Raw genomic sequence first — 20887 nt, 5'->3', positions numbered from 1 at the left:
CTATTTTTTTTAATAAGAAGAAAATAGAGAAGTGTACGTGTTATATTCATTCCTAAACAAATTAGTGAATGATGTCAATTGTACATGATGGCAAATGAGAATAGAGTGTTCGAAAGCTTGATTGTTATAAATGTTTTACTATGACTAGGATTTGCTCATTGTTCCCATTTTTACTCATTTAGATACAACACAATAAAATCGTGTGTAAAATTAACACTGTCAGTGTTGTACATATGGTCCCACTCTGACTGCAGCGGGACCATATGTACACTGGCAGTGTTAATTTAACACTGTCAGTGTTAGTTTTACACTGGTGATTTTAATGGGGGTACACAATAGATACATAGACCATTAAAGTGAAACTCCCATTAGCATGATTAATGTGCAAAGGTGTGCCCATTTGATCACACGATGACCTCTGATAATAATGACTGAAGAATGCCTTTTTTAAATACTGGTCTTGCAAAGAGGCAGCCCCTGAACTCAGACCACTTTATGAAACCCCCCCAAAAAAAACCAAAAAACAAACAAAAACAAAAAGCAAAAACCAAGAGCTACTCTGCTTGAGGTCAGCTGTGATGTCATCTTGAGGTTTGAACCTGATTGGGTGGTTGGGCGTAGAGGTATTTCCAGATGGCATAGTAGTGTATGGCTGCTCCCATAGCTACAAACAGGTGCCAAATGGCATGAGCGAATGGGACGATGCCGTCGCTTTTGAAGAAAACCATTCCCAGACAGTAGCAGGCGCCACCTAACAGCAGTTCACACAAACCCGACTGCTCCGGCTGGGAAGAAAAATAAATAAATAAAAATATATTGTGTTTATGTTTTAGGAAACACGTTTTCTGGAGCATTTGTAATTTGCATTTAACTAAGATTGAAATCTGCATACATCTGTGTTATTTCTTACAAGCAAAAGTTTAATTCAAAGTTCAAAATTCAAAACACGTTTTAGCGTCAAAGTTCTACCATAAAGTCACTTTGATTGTGTACAGTGTACACAAATGATAGAGTGATGGCAGTGGTAGTAATGTGCATATATATATATATATATATATATATATATATATGAATATGAAACACTTGTAAACAGTTTTACACTTTATTTATTTGTTTGTTTTGTTATTACAAATGATTTTTTTTTTCAAAATTTTATTTGGTATTTCAAAATACAAAAATAAACACGTATATAAATTCAGACAATTGACACAAAATAGAAATGAGAAATTAATTTTTTTTGCTTGCAAAACTTAGTTCTGAGATCACCTCCTGTTTTCCTCTAAATGTCTGGCAGAAATGTATGGGAGAGAAATGTAATAGAGAAATTTACCAACGTGGATTTTTTTTTTTTTGTATCTTTTTTGTGTCATGTGTCATTTTTCTGATCTGCAGCTGTGTAGCACTTTGCTCAAGCAAAATTTGAGGGTGAATACAGTATACTTGAATGACTCATTTGATTGAAGTAAAATGTAGTGTGGTCTCCTTGTTTCCATCCAGATGAGGTAACTATTGTACTGTGGACCTTCTAAATGTTGACCTTAAACATCAACCTCATCAATGTTTGATGGACAGGCTGAGAGGTAAAGTGTTTTCTGACAGGGGCAAGTTTTGGAGACAGAGTGGGAGAAGCGAGACTACGATGGCTTTGTCATGTGCAGAGGAAGGATGAGGGGTATATGTGGAGAAGGATGGTGAGGATAGAGCCACCTGGCAGCAGGAGAAGAGGGAGATCAAAGTGGAGGTGTGTGAATGTGGTGAGGGAAGACATGCAGGTGGTTGGTGTGACAGAGGAGGATGCAGGGGACAGGGTGAGATTGAGAACGATGATCTGCTGCTAAAAGGAAGAAGAGGTACTTACGAGGTCTATTAGATAATAAACCGACCCTTTTATTTTTTTTAAGTATATGGATTTGAATGACGTGCGATTACACCAATCATGCTTGAACCCTCGTGCGCATGCGTGAGTTTTTTCACGCGTGTTGGTGACATAATTTCCCTGTGGGCAGGCCTTGAGTGAGATGTGGTCCTGCCATCTCGGCTGAATTCCTTTGTTTCACACTCTGCTTGAGACGGCGCGCGTTGCTTTATCAAAAATTTTTCTGGACCTGTGAGGAATATCCGAGTGGATACTATTCGAGAAATTAAGCTGGTTTTCGGTGAAAAGTTTAACGGCTGATGAGAGATTATGGGGTGTTTCTGTCGGTGTAAGGACTTCCCACGGAGCGGGACGTCGTGCAGCGCTTCCAGGCGCCGTCGTCGGCCTGTTTCAACCTGAAAACATCCTAATTTAAGGCTTAATTCACCCAGGACGTCGTGAGAGAACAGAGAAGATTCAGAAGAGGCCGGCATGAGGACTTTATGTGGACATTCCACTGTTTAAGGACATTTTTTAATGAAAGACGTGCGCGCAAAATCGCCGAGTCGACTCGGCAAATCTGTGTGCGCCGCGACAGGAAAAACACCTCCGTGTTGAAAACCATTTGTAAAATTCAGGGGGCTTTTGATGGCTTTCAACAAGTGAGTAACTGATAAATTGTTTAATTGCTTGGGCATGTTCCAACTTGCCCGTTAAGGTTTCCAACGGAGGTGTTTTTTCTGTCGCGACCCCCCGCGGTCGGGTCCGGCCCGACATGCGACTCTGCCCACACGTTCTTTCATTACAAAATGTCCGTTAATGGAATGTCCGAATAAACTCCTCATGCCGACTTCTTCTGAAAGTTCTCTGTCCTCTAACAACTTCCTGGGTCAACAGAGCCTGAAATGTGGAAGTTTTCAACTTGAAACGGCGAGACGCTGCCGCCTCGAAGCACAGATCGCTGTCAGGTGCCGTGGGCCGTCCTTACTGTGACACTACCAGACCAAAATCTCTCATCAGCCGTTAAAATTTTTACCGAAAACCAGCTGAATTTATTGAATGGTGTCCACTCAGTTGTGCCTTACAGTTTTGAAAAAATTTTGATCAAACAAAGCAGCAGTCTCTGAGCCATTCCTAAACAATGAAAAAATTGACGAGAGGGTGGGCCACTCCTCACTCAAAGACTGCCCACAGGCGAATGACGTAACCGATAGGCATGAAAAAACTCTCGCATGCCCACGAGGGTTCAAGCATGTCTGATGTAATCACACGTGATTCAAATCCATATGGTTTTTGAAAAAAATAATAAGGTCGGATACTTTTCTATTAGACCTCGTATGTTCATACTTGGTCCATGACCTGATTTGTCGCTGACATCCGGTGAAGTGACTGTTAGTAAGAACAGTTAGTTCACACGCAAACATTAATGCCAGACAGTCAGAAGAAAGAAACCGGATGTGGAAAAAACTTGAATTGCACCACTTTGAACCAGTAATGTAAATGTAATGTTGTATAAGTGGTTCTAGATCTGATTTGTAGCTGATCTTTAGTGATGTGAGTGTTGTCAGATCCAAGGTCTGATTTAGACCTACCAGTAGAGTTACCAGCTCGGTTGGACTTGGTAACCGAGCAGAACGTCATACTCAATCGGAGGATGGAGGCTCTCACCGCTTGGGTGGAAGCGCACACACAGGGCGCTGCTGCAGCACCTCCTCCTGCTGACCGAGTGCCAAATACAGACATTCCAGTGGTCGTTCAACGAACCCCCCCCCCCCCCCCAGTCCCCTGAAGCATACATAAGCCCTCCGGAGCCATACGGGGGTTGTGTCGAGATGTGTGCAGACTTCTTAATGCAGTGTTCACTCGTCTTTTCACAGCGTCCCGTCATGTACGCATCAGATGCAAGCCGGGTGCTTATATAATAAATCTGCATCGAGGAGAGGCACGCGCCTGGGCTACGGCGCTCTGGGAGCAGAATTCACGGCTCCTAACAACATATGCTGGGTTTGTGCGGGAGTTCAAGCAAGTGTTTGATCACCCCAATAGAGGCTTCGAACGTGCTGCTGTCAATGAGACAGGGGCGTTGGAGTGCAGCCGAGTATGCAGTCGACTTCCGCATCGCGACAGCGAGGTCCGGCTGGAATACTGTTGCACTCCGTGCTGCCTTCGTAAACGGACTGTCTCCGCATCTGCTGGCTAAGGACGAACCGCGGGATTTTGATGGGCTTATCGACCTGGTTATACGGTTAGACAACCGACTAGAAGAACATTGTCGGGAGCGGGGTGAAGGGCATGGCCGGGCACGAGCCGTCCCTCTTCCTTCCGGGTCCGAAAGGGTGCCGCTGTCCCCACGCTCCACAGCCAGAGAGCTCCGTGTGGCAACAGCTCCCCCTGCTGACGAAGCTATGGACATGAGCAGGGCCAAAGTCAAATCAGATGACAGACAACGGAGGCTGGCCCGCAGGGAGTGTTTTTTCTGTGGCTCGAGTGAGCACATACAGAGGAATTGCCCCAAGCAGTTAAACTACAATGCCCGCCCTTAGAGACTGGGCTAAGGGTGGGTCATAACACTCACGTGGGGAAACCCCATAAATCTGCACGCATCCCAGTCACGATCCTGAGTGGGGATTTAACCCTTCACGCCCCAGCACTGGTGGACACGGGGTCGGAAGGGAATCTGCTGGATAGCAGATGGACACTTTCCCAACAGTAGGTCCGGTGAGCCTATGTAGCCCAAAATAGAATTTACGCCTGGAAACACTCACAGGGTGTTTGTGCTCAAGCACGAAAGCTTTGAAAATGGATTTTGCATTGGTGCTGCTGAAATAAGACCCCTTAAAGATCTGACAGTGAAGAAAGAATTCATAGAACAAAGTGGACTCACCATCGAGAGGATTACCAAAGCTGGAAAAACTCCCATGACGGTGTAGCAGATCAACTCCATAATTTTATACCTGCAGTATACGCAAACGTTGGTTATATATTATTGACTGATAAATCGAATGGCTAAGGTAAGACAGATGTTTGCGGTTACTTTTGGTTTTCGAGGTATAAGAACAGACCTTTCATGGAAGAAGAAGACGTAGGTAGTTCCAAAGGAAGCCATAACCCACACTAGCCAGCGCATATGGCACGCCCAAGGGCCGAGCTCCCGCAGGTTCAGCCTGGTTAAGCAGGAATACCATGGAATCAGTTAGCTACGTTGCCAGTGTTTTCCGATAAATATATGGTGCAAAGATAAAATGCAAGTGCTCTTTCAGGTCAGAAAAAATATTTTATTCGTGACTTTACTCATCCCTTCATTATCTAAACTCTCGGGTCTGTTGAGTCTCAATGGCTTAAGTACTTCTGAGTGCACACTTTATTATTGATCAGTCTAAATCAAATATCTGTTAAGTTTTTTGATAGAGTGCTTTGTGTATCTTTGAACACCTCTTAAATCCATGTCCTTTAGTAGTGATATAGGTTCATTAAAACCTTTAATCAATACCCTGTGGTGGGCACATTTCAGCTAATCTGCTAGCAGCTAATTAGCAAAGCTAACTTTTTCTTTAGCAGATTAGCTTTTCAGCTAACTTTGCAAGACATTAGCAGACAATTCCCTTCGTTCCCCCATCTTGACGTGAGTAACTTTTTCTTGGACTAAAGTTTAAGAAACGAAAACATTTGCAAACTGGAAAATCCTACGTTTGTTCCTGTTAGAGCTGATACACAAATCCAATAAGTGAAACTGACACATTGTGTGCACGTGAAGGCAACAAGCGTCACCTTGAGGAGACGCTTTAGGAGGTCAAGCCACAGTAAATACATTAATTAGATTATTAAAATTATTTTTATGTGTATTTTATTTCGTATTTGTGTAATAGATCATACACTTTGAATAAACTGTATTGAAAACTACAATTTAATTTCATGTGTTCGTTTAATTCTTTATGTACATGTTGGTCATCATCTGATCTTGACATGCTGAACCTGTTTGGGAACCTCCACATTTGAATGACAACATATTAAAATTTCTGCTCTTTAAGTAATTTTTTCAGGTTTTTAGAGCCAGAAAAGCAAAACAAAGCTAAATCATAAAAGTTAGCAGATAGCGGTAGTGTCACCATAATTTATCTCACACCGGGTGGGCTGGGTTATTTACCACGGCGCGTAGGAGGCGGCGATGAAGAAATAGATCACCATCCTGTCACACATGTGGAAACAGTGCTCCACAGACCTGAAACCACACAAACCTCATCAAACATCAGTGACACCTTTCATACATGATCTGCATTTTATCACTGTGGCGTAAGAAAGCAATCATCGTGTCACAAACACGGGAACAAAGATTTGTTTCCGAATAAATGTGTGAGATTGAGTTGTATCTAAAAACAATTAATTTACCACAAATTGACAAATACTGATTTTTATTTGTCTTAATTGCAAAAAAAATCAGGGCTTTAATGAGCCAGACATACTGTATTTCAATAAGAACCTCAGTTATTTGTTACTAATTAAAATTACTGTTGATAATGTTTGTCATTAATTCAGAATAATTCATTGCATAAATTTATTAACTTGTAAAGTCTGACTCACAGCAGCGATTTAATCTTAAAGCTACAGTGTGTAGGACTTAGTGTCATCTAGTGGTGACTGGCGAGGTTGCAGATTGTATTATGTCACCAACGGTCATGGTTTTCTTCCCCCTTCATGTTTTTTTGTGTTTTTGGTGATGGGGATTCATGCCCCCTTGCCTTTCCTTGAGATAATTAATATGTATGAACCCTCATTTCACAAAAATAAGGGTTCTCAAACTTGTTAGCTTGCATTAGCAACCAGCATACAGTGTACAGGGGAGCAACCACTGATTCCTCTTCTTTTTATCAGTCTCCTGGCCGCATTGCAAAAAGTGGACTAAGTATGCGCCTTTTGGGCTACCGCATAAACATGGCGGCCTCCGTGAGGGGGCCCACTCCCATGTAGATATGAAAGGATCAGTCTAAGCTCAGGAAAGCACAATGATTCATTATTGCAAAAACACAAATGAACACATGGTTATGAACGCTATATTCCACTTCTGCTATAAACACTCCTAAATCATACACACTGTAGCGTTAAACAGGTGTAGTCTTCTTACGCACTAATACTGTAAGTCACTGCTTTTCAAAATTAACGTATGCACCAACTCTATTGATTTTTCACAATAAAAGCCATAGATTAAGAATCTCAATACTTGGACTATTTTTTTATCTTGCCAATTTGTTTTAATTATTTTCTTCTTTTCTTTTTTAAAATCTTGGTTATTTGTAGTGGAATAAATCAAATCAAGACAAGTTCTGGTGAAATAAGCTGAAGAAATTTAACAGACTTTTTTTTTTATTTAAAAAAAGTGTTAGGTATTATAGTAGTTTTGTGTGTGTGTGTATTTTTGTTTTGTTTTAAATCTGTACACTGCACTCACAATCACTAAGATGCCAAGAAAATAAACACAATAAATTTAAAGAAAAAAAAATTCAGCACAATTGGGTCTATGCAATTCTTTTTAATGTCTAGTTTTTAACCAAGATTTTGGTCAACATTTTGGGCACAGACTGTACAAACAAAATTTGGTGTGTGTGTGTGTGGGGGGGGGGGGGGGGGGGGGTGATATTGCCAGTCAGAGATATAAAAATGTTGCATTTCAGTAAGTCACTAAAAACATAAGCAATGGGTAAAGATTGGACTTAAAATACACTTCACATGGAAATCATTCAGCATTTTGCAACAATGTGCCACCAATACAAATAATTTCCTCCCCTGATCTGATATTATCTGGGGCACCAGCATTATCAGAACAGTTTTTTTTAAAATCTCAACCCAGTATTGAATGTTGTTAAACTCTGCTCATTCTTTGCAGCAGCAGCTCATGTTGCAGTTATACATTTTTAATATCATATATAATTTAAACATAATCAATCATTGTCACAGTCGTAACTTGGTATTGTACACGTACCGTAGGTGACTTTTCTTCCAGGCCACAGTGTGGAACAGGGTGGAGATGATGAAGAGCGAGCTCAGCCCTGCCCCGTATACCCACGCCGACAGCCGCTCCCACTGGTCCTCTGAGTGGAAGTGCAGCAGGGAGCTGCCCAGCAGGCTGGGGATTATCCATAACTAAATCCATTTACAACATCACAGAAACATCAGATAAAGACGCACAGGCAGACATGGCAGAAAGTGCAGAACGGACTGAACTCTGGCGCATCACATCATCTTTTAAAAAGATAAACCCCAACAGGAGTTCTTATTTCTGCTTTGTGTTGTTGTTGGATTTGACTCATTTGCAGCATTTACAGATGAAGTCGTACTGATGATGTGATCGGCCACATTAATGATAGTGTGTGTGTCCGTACGCTCACCGCATGTGTAGCACAGTTGGCAGCGTGCTCATATTCTGTGGGCTGGTATCTCTTGTTAGGAGGAACACGGTTGTTCATGAACCTACAATGATCACAAACAGACTTCGATTGATAATCGATTTAATGGCTTTAGACATTTATGAGAGTAAAATATCAATTATTGAAATGGTGCAGCTTCTCAAATGTGAGAATGTTTTGATGTGTAAAATGAGACATTTTAAAATAATTTTCTTCTGAATTTTCTTCTGTTTCTTACATTTTATTGAGCAAACATAAAATGGAATCACAAGTTACTTGATAACCATTTTAATTCATGAACAGTAGACCAGAAAAATTATAAAAAAAAAAAACAAAAAAAACCCATAAACCATCTGCACACACAGTACTCTGCAAAAGGTTTTTCTGAGTGTGTGAGAGAAAAGAAAAGTTGACATTTCAAAGGCTAAAAATAATCTACTGTTGCAGAAGGTACACACATTTTGGAATTAATGAACAAACATGATGATGTTGTAGGTTTACATGCATAATTCCACAATACATTACATTACAAAAATGAATGACACATAATGATAGCAGTCATAAACGTTTATGATATTGACATAATGTTTATGACGCATTCATGACTGTCATGTAACAGTTATGACAGTGTCCTGTCACTACTGTGACGATACCTCAAGTAACGTGTTACTGTATTTAGTTAGTTTTTTGTGGTTCTGCCTGATTTTTTTTTTTTTCCAACTTTTTTGATGTCTGAATTCTCAAATAATTTTCACAGAACATTGGTTATCTCTGCACAATTTGTCATTGCTTTTTGGCACTTGGTTTCCGACTGATAACTGGAAGATCAACAGACAGACATAAAACTGGAACCTCCATCCAATTTTGGTGGTGTAGGTGAATCCATAACAGAAAAATGAGAGTGATTAAGACACTTCTGATTGAGATATAATGCAAAATGTACAACCAATGGGCTTTCCAATATTAAATTCAAATGTCCACAAAATCCACAATCCGGATCAAATCCAGATCAAACTTTGTCAGCTCAGAGGCAGTGCCAGTCTGTATCTCAGTTTCACATATGAGCACGATGGGGGCATGTTTAATTAAGATATAATGTAAAATATACATTAAATGGGGTTTTCAATGACCACAAAATCTGTAATCCGGATCAGATCTGGATCAAACTTTGTCAATCGATAAAGGATACCATCGTACATAAGGTTCTCAGATACAAAAGAAATGGGACCTTTTTTGACAGAGTTATGCATTTTAGAAAATTTCTTAATGTTAAAGGATAGGGACTTTCCAAGATTTTTCCTGACTGTGACCTTTGACCTTGAAAACTAAATCATTTCTTGCTATCAGGAATCCTCTGTAAAAAATTCATAACGCTAAATGAAAAATTGTGGGTTCCATGCAGTTCACAAACAGACAAACAAATGGGTGAAAACATGACCGCCGCCCAACTTCCTTAGGTAATGTTAACTAAAAAAGGATTACCAAACTACAGGTTACACCCACTACAGTAGATTGTCGTGTGCAGCTGTTAAGGTTACAGGAAACCATGAGGTTGGAAAAAGCTAATGACGCAATCACAAAATACGAGGTCTGTGAGAAAAGTATCCGACCTTTTATTTTATGCAAAAAATATATGGATTTAATTCATATGTTTTTACATCAGCCAAGCTTGAACCTTCATGCGCATGCATGAGTTTTTTCACGCCTGTAGGTTGCGTCATTCGCCTGTGGGCAGGCTTTGAGTGAGCACTGCTCCACCCCTCTCGTCGTTGTTTCATTGCGAGGAAATGGCGGAATGATTTGGGCTTTTTTTCCATCAGAATTTTTTCAGAAACTGTTAGAGACAGGCAGCTGGAAACCATTCGAAAAATTTATCTGGCTTTTGGTGAAAATTTTACGGGCTTCACAGAGAATAAGGACTGTTACTACAGCTTTAAGGACGGCCCACAATGGCGCACGGCTCGCCGCGCTCCGAGCCGCCATCGAGAGGCAAAAACCACCACATCATTTCTAAACGGATGGCTGTGTGGAGCCGGGACCGTCGTGTGCAATTTCTCTGGTTATCACAAGAGCTGGACATCAGCCATTTTCCAGCAGATTTCACTTTTAACAAGAGATTTTGTCATGGAAAGCCGCATGGAGGCTTCGTGCGTCACGACCGATTCGCTGCTGAAGCGAGACAAAGGAACACCTCCGTTTCGGAGTGTTAGAGGACAAGTTGGGACATGCCCAGCTCTCCACAATTTCTCTTACGAGGGTCTGTGATAAAACTAATGTACCTTTTTATTTTTTCAAAAACTATATGGATTTGAATCACGTGCGATTACATCAGACAACCTTGAACCCTCGTGCGCATACGTGAGTTTTTTCACGCCTGTCGGTTACGTCATTCACCTGTGGGCTGGCTTTGAGTGAGGAGTGGTCCACCCCTCCCGTCGGAATCTCTTTGTCTGAGAACTTCCTGAGAGACTGGCGCTTTGCTTGATCAAAATATTTTCCAAAACTGTGAGGCACATCGAAGTGGACATCATTCGAGAAATTCAGCTGGTTTTCTGTGAAAATTTTAACGGCTGATGAGAGATTATGGACTGTTGCTGTCGCTTTAAGAACTGCCCACGGAGCGGTGTTGTGTGTTGGGGGGGCGTGGCTGGATGTTTTGGTGTTCTTTTCTTTTCTTTGCTCTCCAGGTGGCATGAGGGCTGATTTGTCTGTGAAGAAGGTGCTGGCTGAAGAGTCTTCACCCTCATCAACATCATGGAAAGCACCTGTGATTGGTGCTCACGTGCAACCTGGACGACTTGCAGCTGAAGCAGATAATTGGATGGCGTTCTGCATTTAAGTCATGTGTGATTTGAGCAGAACTGCCGGGAACTCGACCTTGTGACGTTCGTTTGTGAGACGCTGAGGACCGCGCCTGGGTTTTGACACATCGAGCCCGTGAAGCAGGGAGGGGTGAGGACACATGCTGTCAGCACACACTAAAGGTAATTAAGTGTTTAAGTAATTGTTGATAGTAACTTGGTGTTTTGTTACACAGTATACTGGAATGTGAAGAGAATTGTGCAGTTTGCTTCTCACTGCTGTGGCGTGAAGGATAAGTGATCCTCCACTTGTTGTGAGAAGCTGCTCATTTGCATAAAGTAAAAAAAGGACACTGACCTGAGTGTGTTGCTGATAGCGTGTGTTTATTGGAAGATATAGTTGTATCTGTTGACTTACCTCACCTTCTCTTTGCTTCACAGAGAATCAGTTTGTCGTGTCCACCTGGGTGGTGTTTGGCGGTGGTAGGAAGTCCAGGAGCGCCGGCTTTAATCCTTGCGGGCGCTGGAGAGCGAGCCACGAATCACTCCACCAGAGGGACGTTGTTTTTATGTTTTTACACTTTTAAGCACAGGTGAATAATAAATAGTTTCTGTTTGGAACCGCTTTCTGGTTATTTTTAGCGCTGGGTCCTGTCTGACGCAGGTCCGCTCCTCAACCCGCGTCGACACATAACAAGCGGGACATCGCGACGCTCCCTGAGCCACCGCTGTCTGCCTGTTTCGAGCTGAAAGCTTCCAAATTTAAGCCTCTGTTGACCCAGGACGTCGTGAGAGAACAGAGAACTTTCAGAAGTGGTCGGGATCAGCAGTTTATCCGACATTCCACTGTTAAAGGAGATTTTATTAATGAAAGACGTGCAGACGGGTCCGTGCATCGGGACGCAGCCGATATAGCGATATAGTTTTTGAAAAAAATAAAAAGGTCCGATACTTTTCTAACAGACCTCGTATACTCACTCGACTGGTAAGCACTGAAAGCCGAGATAAACATGTCCCAAGTTGTCCTCTAACACTCCAAAATGGAGGTTTTCCTTTGTCTCGCTTCATCAGCGAATCGGTCGTGACGCGCGAAGCCTCCGCGCGGCTTTCCATGACAAAATCTCTTGTTAAAAGTGAAATCTGCTGGAAAATGGCTGATGTCCAGCTCTTGTGATAACCAGAGAAATTGCACACGACGGTCCCGGCTCCACACAGCGATCCGTTTAGAAATGATGTGGTGGTGGTTTCTGCCTCTCGATGGCGGCTCGGAGCGCTGCGCGCCGTGCACCATTGTGGGCCGTCCTTAAAGCTGTAGTAACACTCTTTATTCTCTCTGAAACCCGTAAAATTTTCACCGAAAGCCAGATAAATTTTTCGAATGGTTTCCAGCTGCCTGTCTCTAACAGTTTCTGAAAAAATTCTGATGGAAAAAAAGCCCAAATCATTCCGCCATTTCCTCGCAATGAAACAACGACGAGAGGGTTGGAGCAGTGCTCACTCAAAGCTTGCCCACAGGCGAATGACGCAACCGACAGGTATGGAAAAACTCACGCATGCGCACGAAGGTTCAAGCTTGGCTGACGTAAAAACATATGACTCAAATCCATATATTTTTTGCATAAAATAAAAAGGTTGGATACTTTTCTCACAGACCTCGTACTCTGTGAGCTAAACAGTGTCATTTCAGAACAGTTTGTTTGGCTTCTGCTGTCTCTATAGGCCAGATATTCATGGGACACAGCCTTGGGAGGGCACAGCCCCTGACGTGGACACAGGGTTTGGAGGGCGCAGCCCCTGAAGCGGGACACGGCCTTGGGAAGGCGCAGTCCCTGAAGTGGGACACGGCCTTGGGAGGGCGCAGCCCTTGAAGTGGGACACGGCCTTGGGAGGGCACAGCCCCTGACATGGACACAGGGTTTGGAGGGCGCAGCCCCTGAAGCGGGACACGGGCTTGGGAAGGCGCAGCCCCTGAAGCGGGACACGACCTTGGGAGGGCGCAGCCCCTGAAGCGGGACACGGCCTTGGGAGGGCGCAGCCCCTGACGTGGACACAGGGTTTGGAGGGCGCAGCCCCTGACGTGGACTCAGGGTTTTGGAGGGCGCAGCCCCTGAAGCAGGACACGGCCTTGGGAGGGTGCAGCCCCTGAAGTGGGACACGGCCTTTGTCTCCAACCTGTGTGACCTGCGATATACCTCTGATATTCTCATTTCCAATTCTGTCCAGCCGCTCAACTCCGAACAAAAACCGCATCATCTTTAGCTCCTCCTTGCATCACTTTGCCAGTACTGCTGCCTCCAAGCCTCAGAACATCACTGGTCTCACGATCATCTTCTAAACTTAAGACTGTTGAAACTTGCGGGGTTCCCCTTCAAACATGTTGCATATCTTTTCCTCTTCCCGACAAAGAGCTCTGGACATGAATCTGATTCCTTCCCAGCCCTGACACAGCTATAACCAAGTCAGATCATGCTCCGACTTGTTGCCATGACTGCTGTTGCCTGGCAACAGTGGATAACCACATATCCATTGAACCAAATGCTTGAACTAATGCATTTCAGAAACAGTTCACGTCCGTAGATATAAGTGCACATTCCGTTTGGCCCAGACAGACTTCTTTGCAAATGCATTAGCTTTAATCGCATCTCCAAACCTGTGCGCGCGCGCGCACACACACACACACACACACACACACACACACACACACACACACACACACACACACACACACACACACACACACACACACACACACACACACACACACGGCGGCTGCTCAGGCAGTGGCACTCCATCAATGATGTCACTGTTGTCATGGAAACCATGGAGCAGGGATTGTCTTTTTCCACCCTAGAAAACTCTTTTCTTTCATCTTTCTTCCCTCGTCTCCTCCTCCTCTCCTGCCTGCTTCCCAGTGATTCAATTAACGCGCAGGAAGACAAACAGACAATAACAGGCGTGCACACACACAAATTCCGGCCCCTCCCAGCACGGATGCTGCCAGGCTACAGAAGAGACCTAGATTTCAGTGTGGTGGGTCTCATCATGAGGAACAGGCCACGATGAAAAATTAACATACGAGTATATGAATGAGGCATGCAGAAGACGGCACCGAGCTATTTTTAGACATGAACAAAGTAACACGTCACAGTATCACCCACCCGCCCAAAAATCCACAGAGCTGTGGAATTATGTGTCATCTCATGAGAGGAAAAAAGGCTAAATCCTCACTCCGGGGCGAGATTTGTTTACACACACACACACACACGCGCGCACGCACGCACACACACACACGCACGCACGCACGCACGCACGCACGCACGCACGCACGCACGCACGCACGCACGCACACACACACACACACCCACACACACACACACACACACACACACACACAGCTGTGTTCCTTCTGGCACCTCTTACTGAGAAAATGTTAATCAGGTCTAATCACATGCAGCCTCAACATGCAGAAATGTAAATACGTGTTGACAACTATTTAATGTTTAAAAGATAAGGATCTGGTGCAAAAAACAAAACAAACAAACAAACAAAAAAACTGGATGCGACATATGATGGAGCACAGCCTGTTCCCCCTGCAAGTCACTTGCCCCGCATGGTTTTCTGTTCTCCTCCCTCCACTCCACATCTAATTCTCAAGGTTAGGTGTGCTCAGTCAATCAGACTCATCTCATCACACATGGGTTGGTGATCCCTGGAGCTTGTTTCAGAAAGCAGATTCATTAAATCTCAGACTTAGTTGCCTGCAAGTTGAAGGAAATTCTGTGTTTTGGTCTCAAAAGTCAGTTCAGCTGAACTCCGAGTCAGTTATTATGACAACATACTCAGTGACATGAACCTGCTCCGCTGGCAGGATTTGTTCCGAGATTTCCAGCTCAGCGTTAGTCAACCTAGAGTTTAGGTTTACACTCAGGGTTTGTTAATTCTGCTTTCTGAAACAGACCCCTGATGTAGCTTCAGGGAAACTATTTGGCAAAATACACCAACAAATATTCTTACTAGTTTTAGTCACATATTAGTCTCAACGTACTGTATAAATGTAACCGTAGAGGAGTTAGGAACGTTACCCTTCAACCCCAACTAAATCAAACCAACTTTTTCAAGTTTCTTAGACAAAATGAAAAACTTGCCTCAAGCCAAATAGTCAAGATGGCCACCTAATCCCCCCCCCCCCCCCCCACACACACACACACAAGTGCAAAGGGCGTGCCCCCTCTCTATACAGATTAAAATATGGCTAAACTAATAAGCCACAACAACCTCATGATCAGCAACCCAACAGCAAAATCAGGCACTGAAGAATGAAGCCATTGCAGAAATGCCAAAACCTCCAGTTCCTTGAATGGCCACTTGAGTCTTGCTCTAAAAGTGAGTCATTCCTTATAGAAGTCCATGTTAAAAGCCCACAACTTTACAGCAGAAATAAACATGTTTCCAGCCTGGTGCTAAAATGGCTTTAGTTTCAAAACCAAGTTTTCCCATTCAAAGCAGCTGTACAGGGCGTGATAATCAGTTTAAGCTATTTTAAGACATAAAGTTATGGATAATTGCAGGCGTGGTCGTTTGAGTGACAGCTGTGTGATGGAGTCAGGGCCCCACCAGCAGTGCCTACAAGTCACTGTGGACTCGACCCGGTCAGTTGTACTAACGGACCATCAAAGATGTTGGTGCTCCAGTATTTCCCTCGTTTGAAATTTTAGTATTTAATTTTCAGCTTTTCTTTTCTCAAAGCTCTAAAGCTACTGTTGTTGGAGCAATTTTACTTCTCAGCTATTAATACGAAATGACCCGGCCCAGAAAAACACTATCCTGTCTCAAATTAGAGGCTTCCTCATCTTGCACACCATCTTGACTGTCAGGCCTACATCCAGACCCAGCAGCCCCGGCTGCCTCATTACCAACTTCATCAAGCCGGCTGATAATTAGCAGGCCAGAGTCCCGGCAGCTTGGACGGAGCCAAGCCAAGCCGAGCAGAGCAGAGCAGAAGAAAAGCTTGCTGCAGCCTACATCAACCACCAGGAAGGCTGTCTGCTCGTCTTAAGCCCCCCCCCCCAAAAAAAGAACATAGCCTGTTCTGTCTGCATGCAAGAGACAAGAAACAAAATAAGAAATAACAACAAAGAAAAAAGCTGATACACTTTTTTTGCAAGTGTTTTTGTGTGAATTCATGAAATACGTATAAAATACGGAACATATAAGTGCAAATAAATGCGTGTACAACCTTTTTATTTACAACAAATGTAAGTGCAATACTTTTTGTTAATACAATACTACAATAATACTTTTTTTTTTTTTTTTTTTACAATAAACGTGCACTAATCTTTCTTACGTCACAGATTTGTCTCTATTTTTTAGCCATTTCAATTCAATCAATTTCAATTTATTTCATTTATATAGCGCCAAATCACAACAGAGTTGTCTCAATGCGCTTCACACAAGTAAGGTCTAACCTTACCAACCTGGAGAGCAGCAGTGGTAAAGAAAAACTCCCTCTGAGGAAGAAACCCCAAGCAGACCAGACTCAAAGGGGTGACCCTCTGCTTAGGCCATGCTACAGAGACAAATTACAGAACAATTTTTAGCCCTTCAATTTATATATAGTGTCCTTCTTTCTTTGATAAATGCATGCCTTGCCTTGTTTAGCTATTTAATACATATCTTATTTTCATCTTTTCTTTTACTCAGAGGAGGAGGACTATTCTCCAATTTTGTTGTGCTAATGTACACTGTACGACTGTGCAATGACAATAAAGAATCTTGAATCTTGAAATGAGAGCATGAATCCTGCGGTGCTTCCGTGTGGCATGTGCACCTCTCGATGTGGCATACTAACACTATGTGAATCTTCACTAAAATGGAGCACTTACAAGTGAATAACCTATGAAGCAATTGTTTTGTGTTTTTTCCAAAACAGCAAATTATTTTAGAAGCAACTGCTTCATGTTGTTTTCAATCATTTCTCAGTGAAAAGCATTTGTTAGCATGTAGCGTTTCAAACTGCTGAATCATTTCCTTAAACATCTGTGTAGCGTTTCAAGCATTTTCAAAAATAGCACTACTTTTCTAAAGCAATAGGTTCTTGTAGATTTTCAAGTATTTTCAAACACCGAACAATATTTTGAAGCAATGGCTTCAGTTTGTTTTGAGCCTTCAAAAAATTGCCAATGATTTTAATGAAGCAACTGTTTTGTGCAATTTCTCAAGCAATTCCAAAGCTTGGATTGTTGTTGAAGCAATTGGTTCATTTCATGCTTTTAGCATTTTAAAAACAGTGAAGCAATAATTTGAAACAATTGTTTCATGTCATTTTAGAAGTACAGTACTTCCAAACAATGAACTATTTCCGAAGGTAATTCTTACATTTAATGTGTTTGTATTTCAAAACCCTAATTTTCTCAAACTGTTATTTCATTGTTTTGAATATGCTAAGAACGCTTGTTTTCTGACAATTGTTTCATTTAAAGTTTCAAACATTTCAAACCAGTGAATTCTGAAACAACTGCTCAATTTGGTTGAAAGTATTAAAAATAAAAACCAAACTTTTTCTGGAGGAGGGTCTTAAACCCCAAACCCTAACTACCGTAGCTGGAGGATTCAAATATGGGTTATGGTTTTTATGGGTCAAGCTACTCCGACACTCACCACCATGCGTCTTTTCGCCAGCTATCAGTTCATTTTTGCTTAAAACAAAGGTTTTCCAGTGAAAGCACCCAACTTATGGGTTTGTTATCTCTTATTTACCCCTTCCACACATTGTTCTGGTTCGATATGTTGGTAAACAGTCCATGTGTTTTATTTTTTTGTTGGTTTTTTTTTATTTTTTTTATTTTACAATAACAGAGTGGACATACAATCTTACAAACTTAACATGAAACTGAAGTTACGTTTCAGGATTTCACTGCCAAGCAAGAAGCATGAATACACAATTGAATCTATGAATTTGATAGCTGTTTTTGACAGGCTACTAAATAATAACCATGTTGCACTTATTTTTTACAATTTTTATAAGTTTCACTGAGCAAGAAAATGGTACTGTACGATGAATACGCTGAGTGAACAAAAGTTTTACGATCAGTGTCAACTGCATGATTAATTAACACCAAAAAATAACATTGCCTTTAAAACAGCTTTTATAGTTTACACACAACCATAAATTTGTCTTGCAATTTTAACCAATCAAACTATTACATCAAACATTCATTTTCAATACCTGCTTGTTCCAATAAAGGATACATCCAAAATGTTTTCATCAATTTCCTTTACAATAAACATGAACACATGTTCGATTCGCGTTTTCTTCTTCTTGCTTGTCAAATCAAATTGCACGCCCTGAATCATCAATAAATATTTAAATCTGACAAAACTTTTAATAAAATTTGTACCTCCACTAGCTGGCGGTCAATATGTGGGTTGGGTCTGGTGCAATGTCTTTGTCAAGCTGTGCACAGGAATGACTTTCAGGACAAAATCTTGACATATCTCAGGTACACAAAAACAAAACTACTTCATGTACATTTACTACACCTATAATGGATTGTGCACCTTTAAATTAACACTTTTGCTTTGGCAAAAGTGTGCCCTTTATAGAGTGTCTCTCTAGTTACCATTCAAAATAAATATTGGCAAAAGAAATATTCTTGAAAATGCTTGTGAAAGATTCCATTCCTTACACACTTTCTAGGCTGCCATTAAACGAATGTATTCATTTATCCTGTCACCAAACGAAACTGAAAAATATTTTAAAAAATATTATACAGCCTTCATCATTGTTCGAAACGAGTTCATTTTCTGTGTATAATCAAAGTATTCTATCAGCTGCAGTCTTGCAAACATAGACGAACGAGTATACATGAAAAAGGGCCATTTTCAGGTTATAAAGCTGTTAAAGTGTATAAATGTTGGCGCTTTATTGCTCCCAAACATTCATCCTCCTCCTCAGGCTTCATCAGAAAACATCTTCACTTTAGTGAAGCCACCTACCTGACCAGATTCATTTACAGGGGAAATAAAGCAACAGTTGCCAGCAGACGGACGGAATGCCTTGTGAGAGCGCAGAGGCGAGCAGAACTCTAAGCGGACCGAACCAGCATCGCGGATCCTCATCCGAAGCTGCGGCGGCCGAAGGATGCGTCCGGATCCCGATTCTGCCTCCAAACGAGCCGGGAGGAGGATCTGCGCTGCAGCCGCTTCAGCTCGTCACGACGCGATGAGGACGGACGGTTTTCATCACTGACGGCTGACATGTCGTTTTCCCAACGAATGATTCATAGCATCCTCTGCGCCGCATCCTCCCGCCGCTAGGGGGAGATAGCGGCTTTGATATGTAGCCAGGCTGCCAACGTGTTGGCAGCAGGTTTGAGGTTTTTATTTTTTTTTTTTTATAATCACATTTAGTTCTAAACTCAGAAATGTTATGGCTTTGTTTGTTCTGTTTAGAAAAAAAAAAACAACTAAATTGATTACGTTTCCAGAGAACAAAAACTATACGTTAGGTCTACTACATCGTCGCATGATACTCACAAACTTTGATACTGTTTCAGTATCTGTGTCTCCCCCTCCCCCCACCCATTGCTCATCTTTGATCCTGACCACTGGTCTTTGATCCTGATCACAGTGGGTCATTCCTGATTCTGGTAACTGATCTTTGAACTTCATCAGTGAGGTTTTGAGTCTGTCTGTCCTCAGTCCCTTAATGTGGATCAAAGGGCCCATCATGTTTTTGAGCTAAATTGTTGGATAAATTGAGCCCCGACTGCTCTGACCCCATAAACACGATCAACAGAATCGAGACCAAAAATCATCAAAATCAAAAGGTACGCAAGATCAGATCACAGGAGTATTACACATCTACAGGTGATGGTCTAGTGGTCAAGGTGTTGGGCTTGAGTCCAGAAGATCATGGGTTCAAATCCCCGCCTGACTGGAAAATCACTAAGGGCCCTTGGGAAAGGTCCTTAATCCCCTATTGCTCCCTGTGTGTAGTGAGCACCTTGTATGGCAGCACCCTGACATGAATGTGAGGCATAATTGTTAAGCGCTTTGAGCGTCTGATGCAGATGGAAAAGCGCTATATAAATGCAGCCCATTTACCATCATCTACAGGTATTTGCTGTTATTCTTATCTACTAACTCAGCTTCTCCTAAATTGGGTCCTTTAGTTAAGACAGTTGCAGTTACAAGTAACCCAGTTACTTTTGCCATTACTATAGTACTGCATGTTAGTTACTTTTACTATGGCTACCTTAATGCTATTGTGTAGGATTTAGGGGTGTTTATTAGCAGAAATGGAATACGGCATTCATTAGAGTAAAATTAAAGGTTTAATAAACCTTTCATATCTACATGGGGGTGGGACCCCTCATGTAGGACACCATGTTGATAATGTAGCCCAAAAGGGACATTCTCACTCCGCCTTTCACATTTTCCACTGCACCCACAAGACTCAAGAAAGCCAGACAAATCAGTCATTGCCCCCTAAACACCGTCTACTAATTGCTAGTGCAGACTAACGTTTGAAAACCTTAATTTTTGTGAAATGAAGGCTTCATATTGCTTATCACAAAAGAAGGCAAGTGCATGAATCTCCATCACCAAAAAAAAAAAAAAAAAAAAAAAAGGGGGAACGAAAAGCAAAATGACAGGTGGCAGCATAATGCAGTCTACAACCTGACCACTAGATGACACTAGTGGTAAGGTTGGGCATGGTGGCATCACTGTTGCCTCACATGGAGAAGATCCAGGTTTCACTTTCGACCTGTTCCTTTCTATGTAGTTTGCGTGGGTTCCCTCCAGGTGGTCCGGCCTCCTCCCACTCCCAA

At 42.2% G+C, this 20887-nt stretch overlaps 1 protein-coding gene across 1 annotated transcript; it reads right to left on the bottom strand.

Annotated features, from left to right (window-relative positions):
- Nucleotides 1-361: 361 nt before the first annotated feature.
- On the bottom strand, nucleotides 362-19393 carry LOC117525781 (monocyte to macrophage differentiation factor 2-like). Its single transcript, XM_034187724.1, has 7 exons — nucleotides 19050-19393; nucleotides 8236-8317; nucleotides 7830-7990; nucleotides 6000-6074; nucleotides 4918-5019; nucleotides 4740-4809; nucleotides 362-785 (listed from the first exon to the last, which is right to left on the bottom strand). Exons 1-7 carry the CDS (start codon nucleotides 19061-19063, stop codon nucleotides 582-584), a joined length of 708 nt encoding a protein of 235 aa, XP_034043615.1. The 5' UTR covers nucleotides 19064-19393; the 3' UTR covers nucleotides 362-581.
- Between the last annotated feature and the right edge of the window lie 1494 nt (nucleotides 19394-20887).

The sequence above is a fragment of the Thalassophryne amazonica genome, chromosome 15 (genome assembly GCF_902500255.1).
Source record: "Thalassophryne amazonica chromosome 15, fThaAma1.1, whole genome shotgun sequence".
NCBI lineage: Eukaryota > Metazoa > Chordata > Actinopteri > Batrachoidiformes > Batrachoididae > Thalassophryne > Thalassophryne amazonica.
The sequence above is the reverse complement of the archived record's forward strand: the minus strand, read 5'-3'. Positions and strand labels throughout refer to the sequence as shown.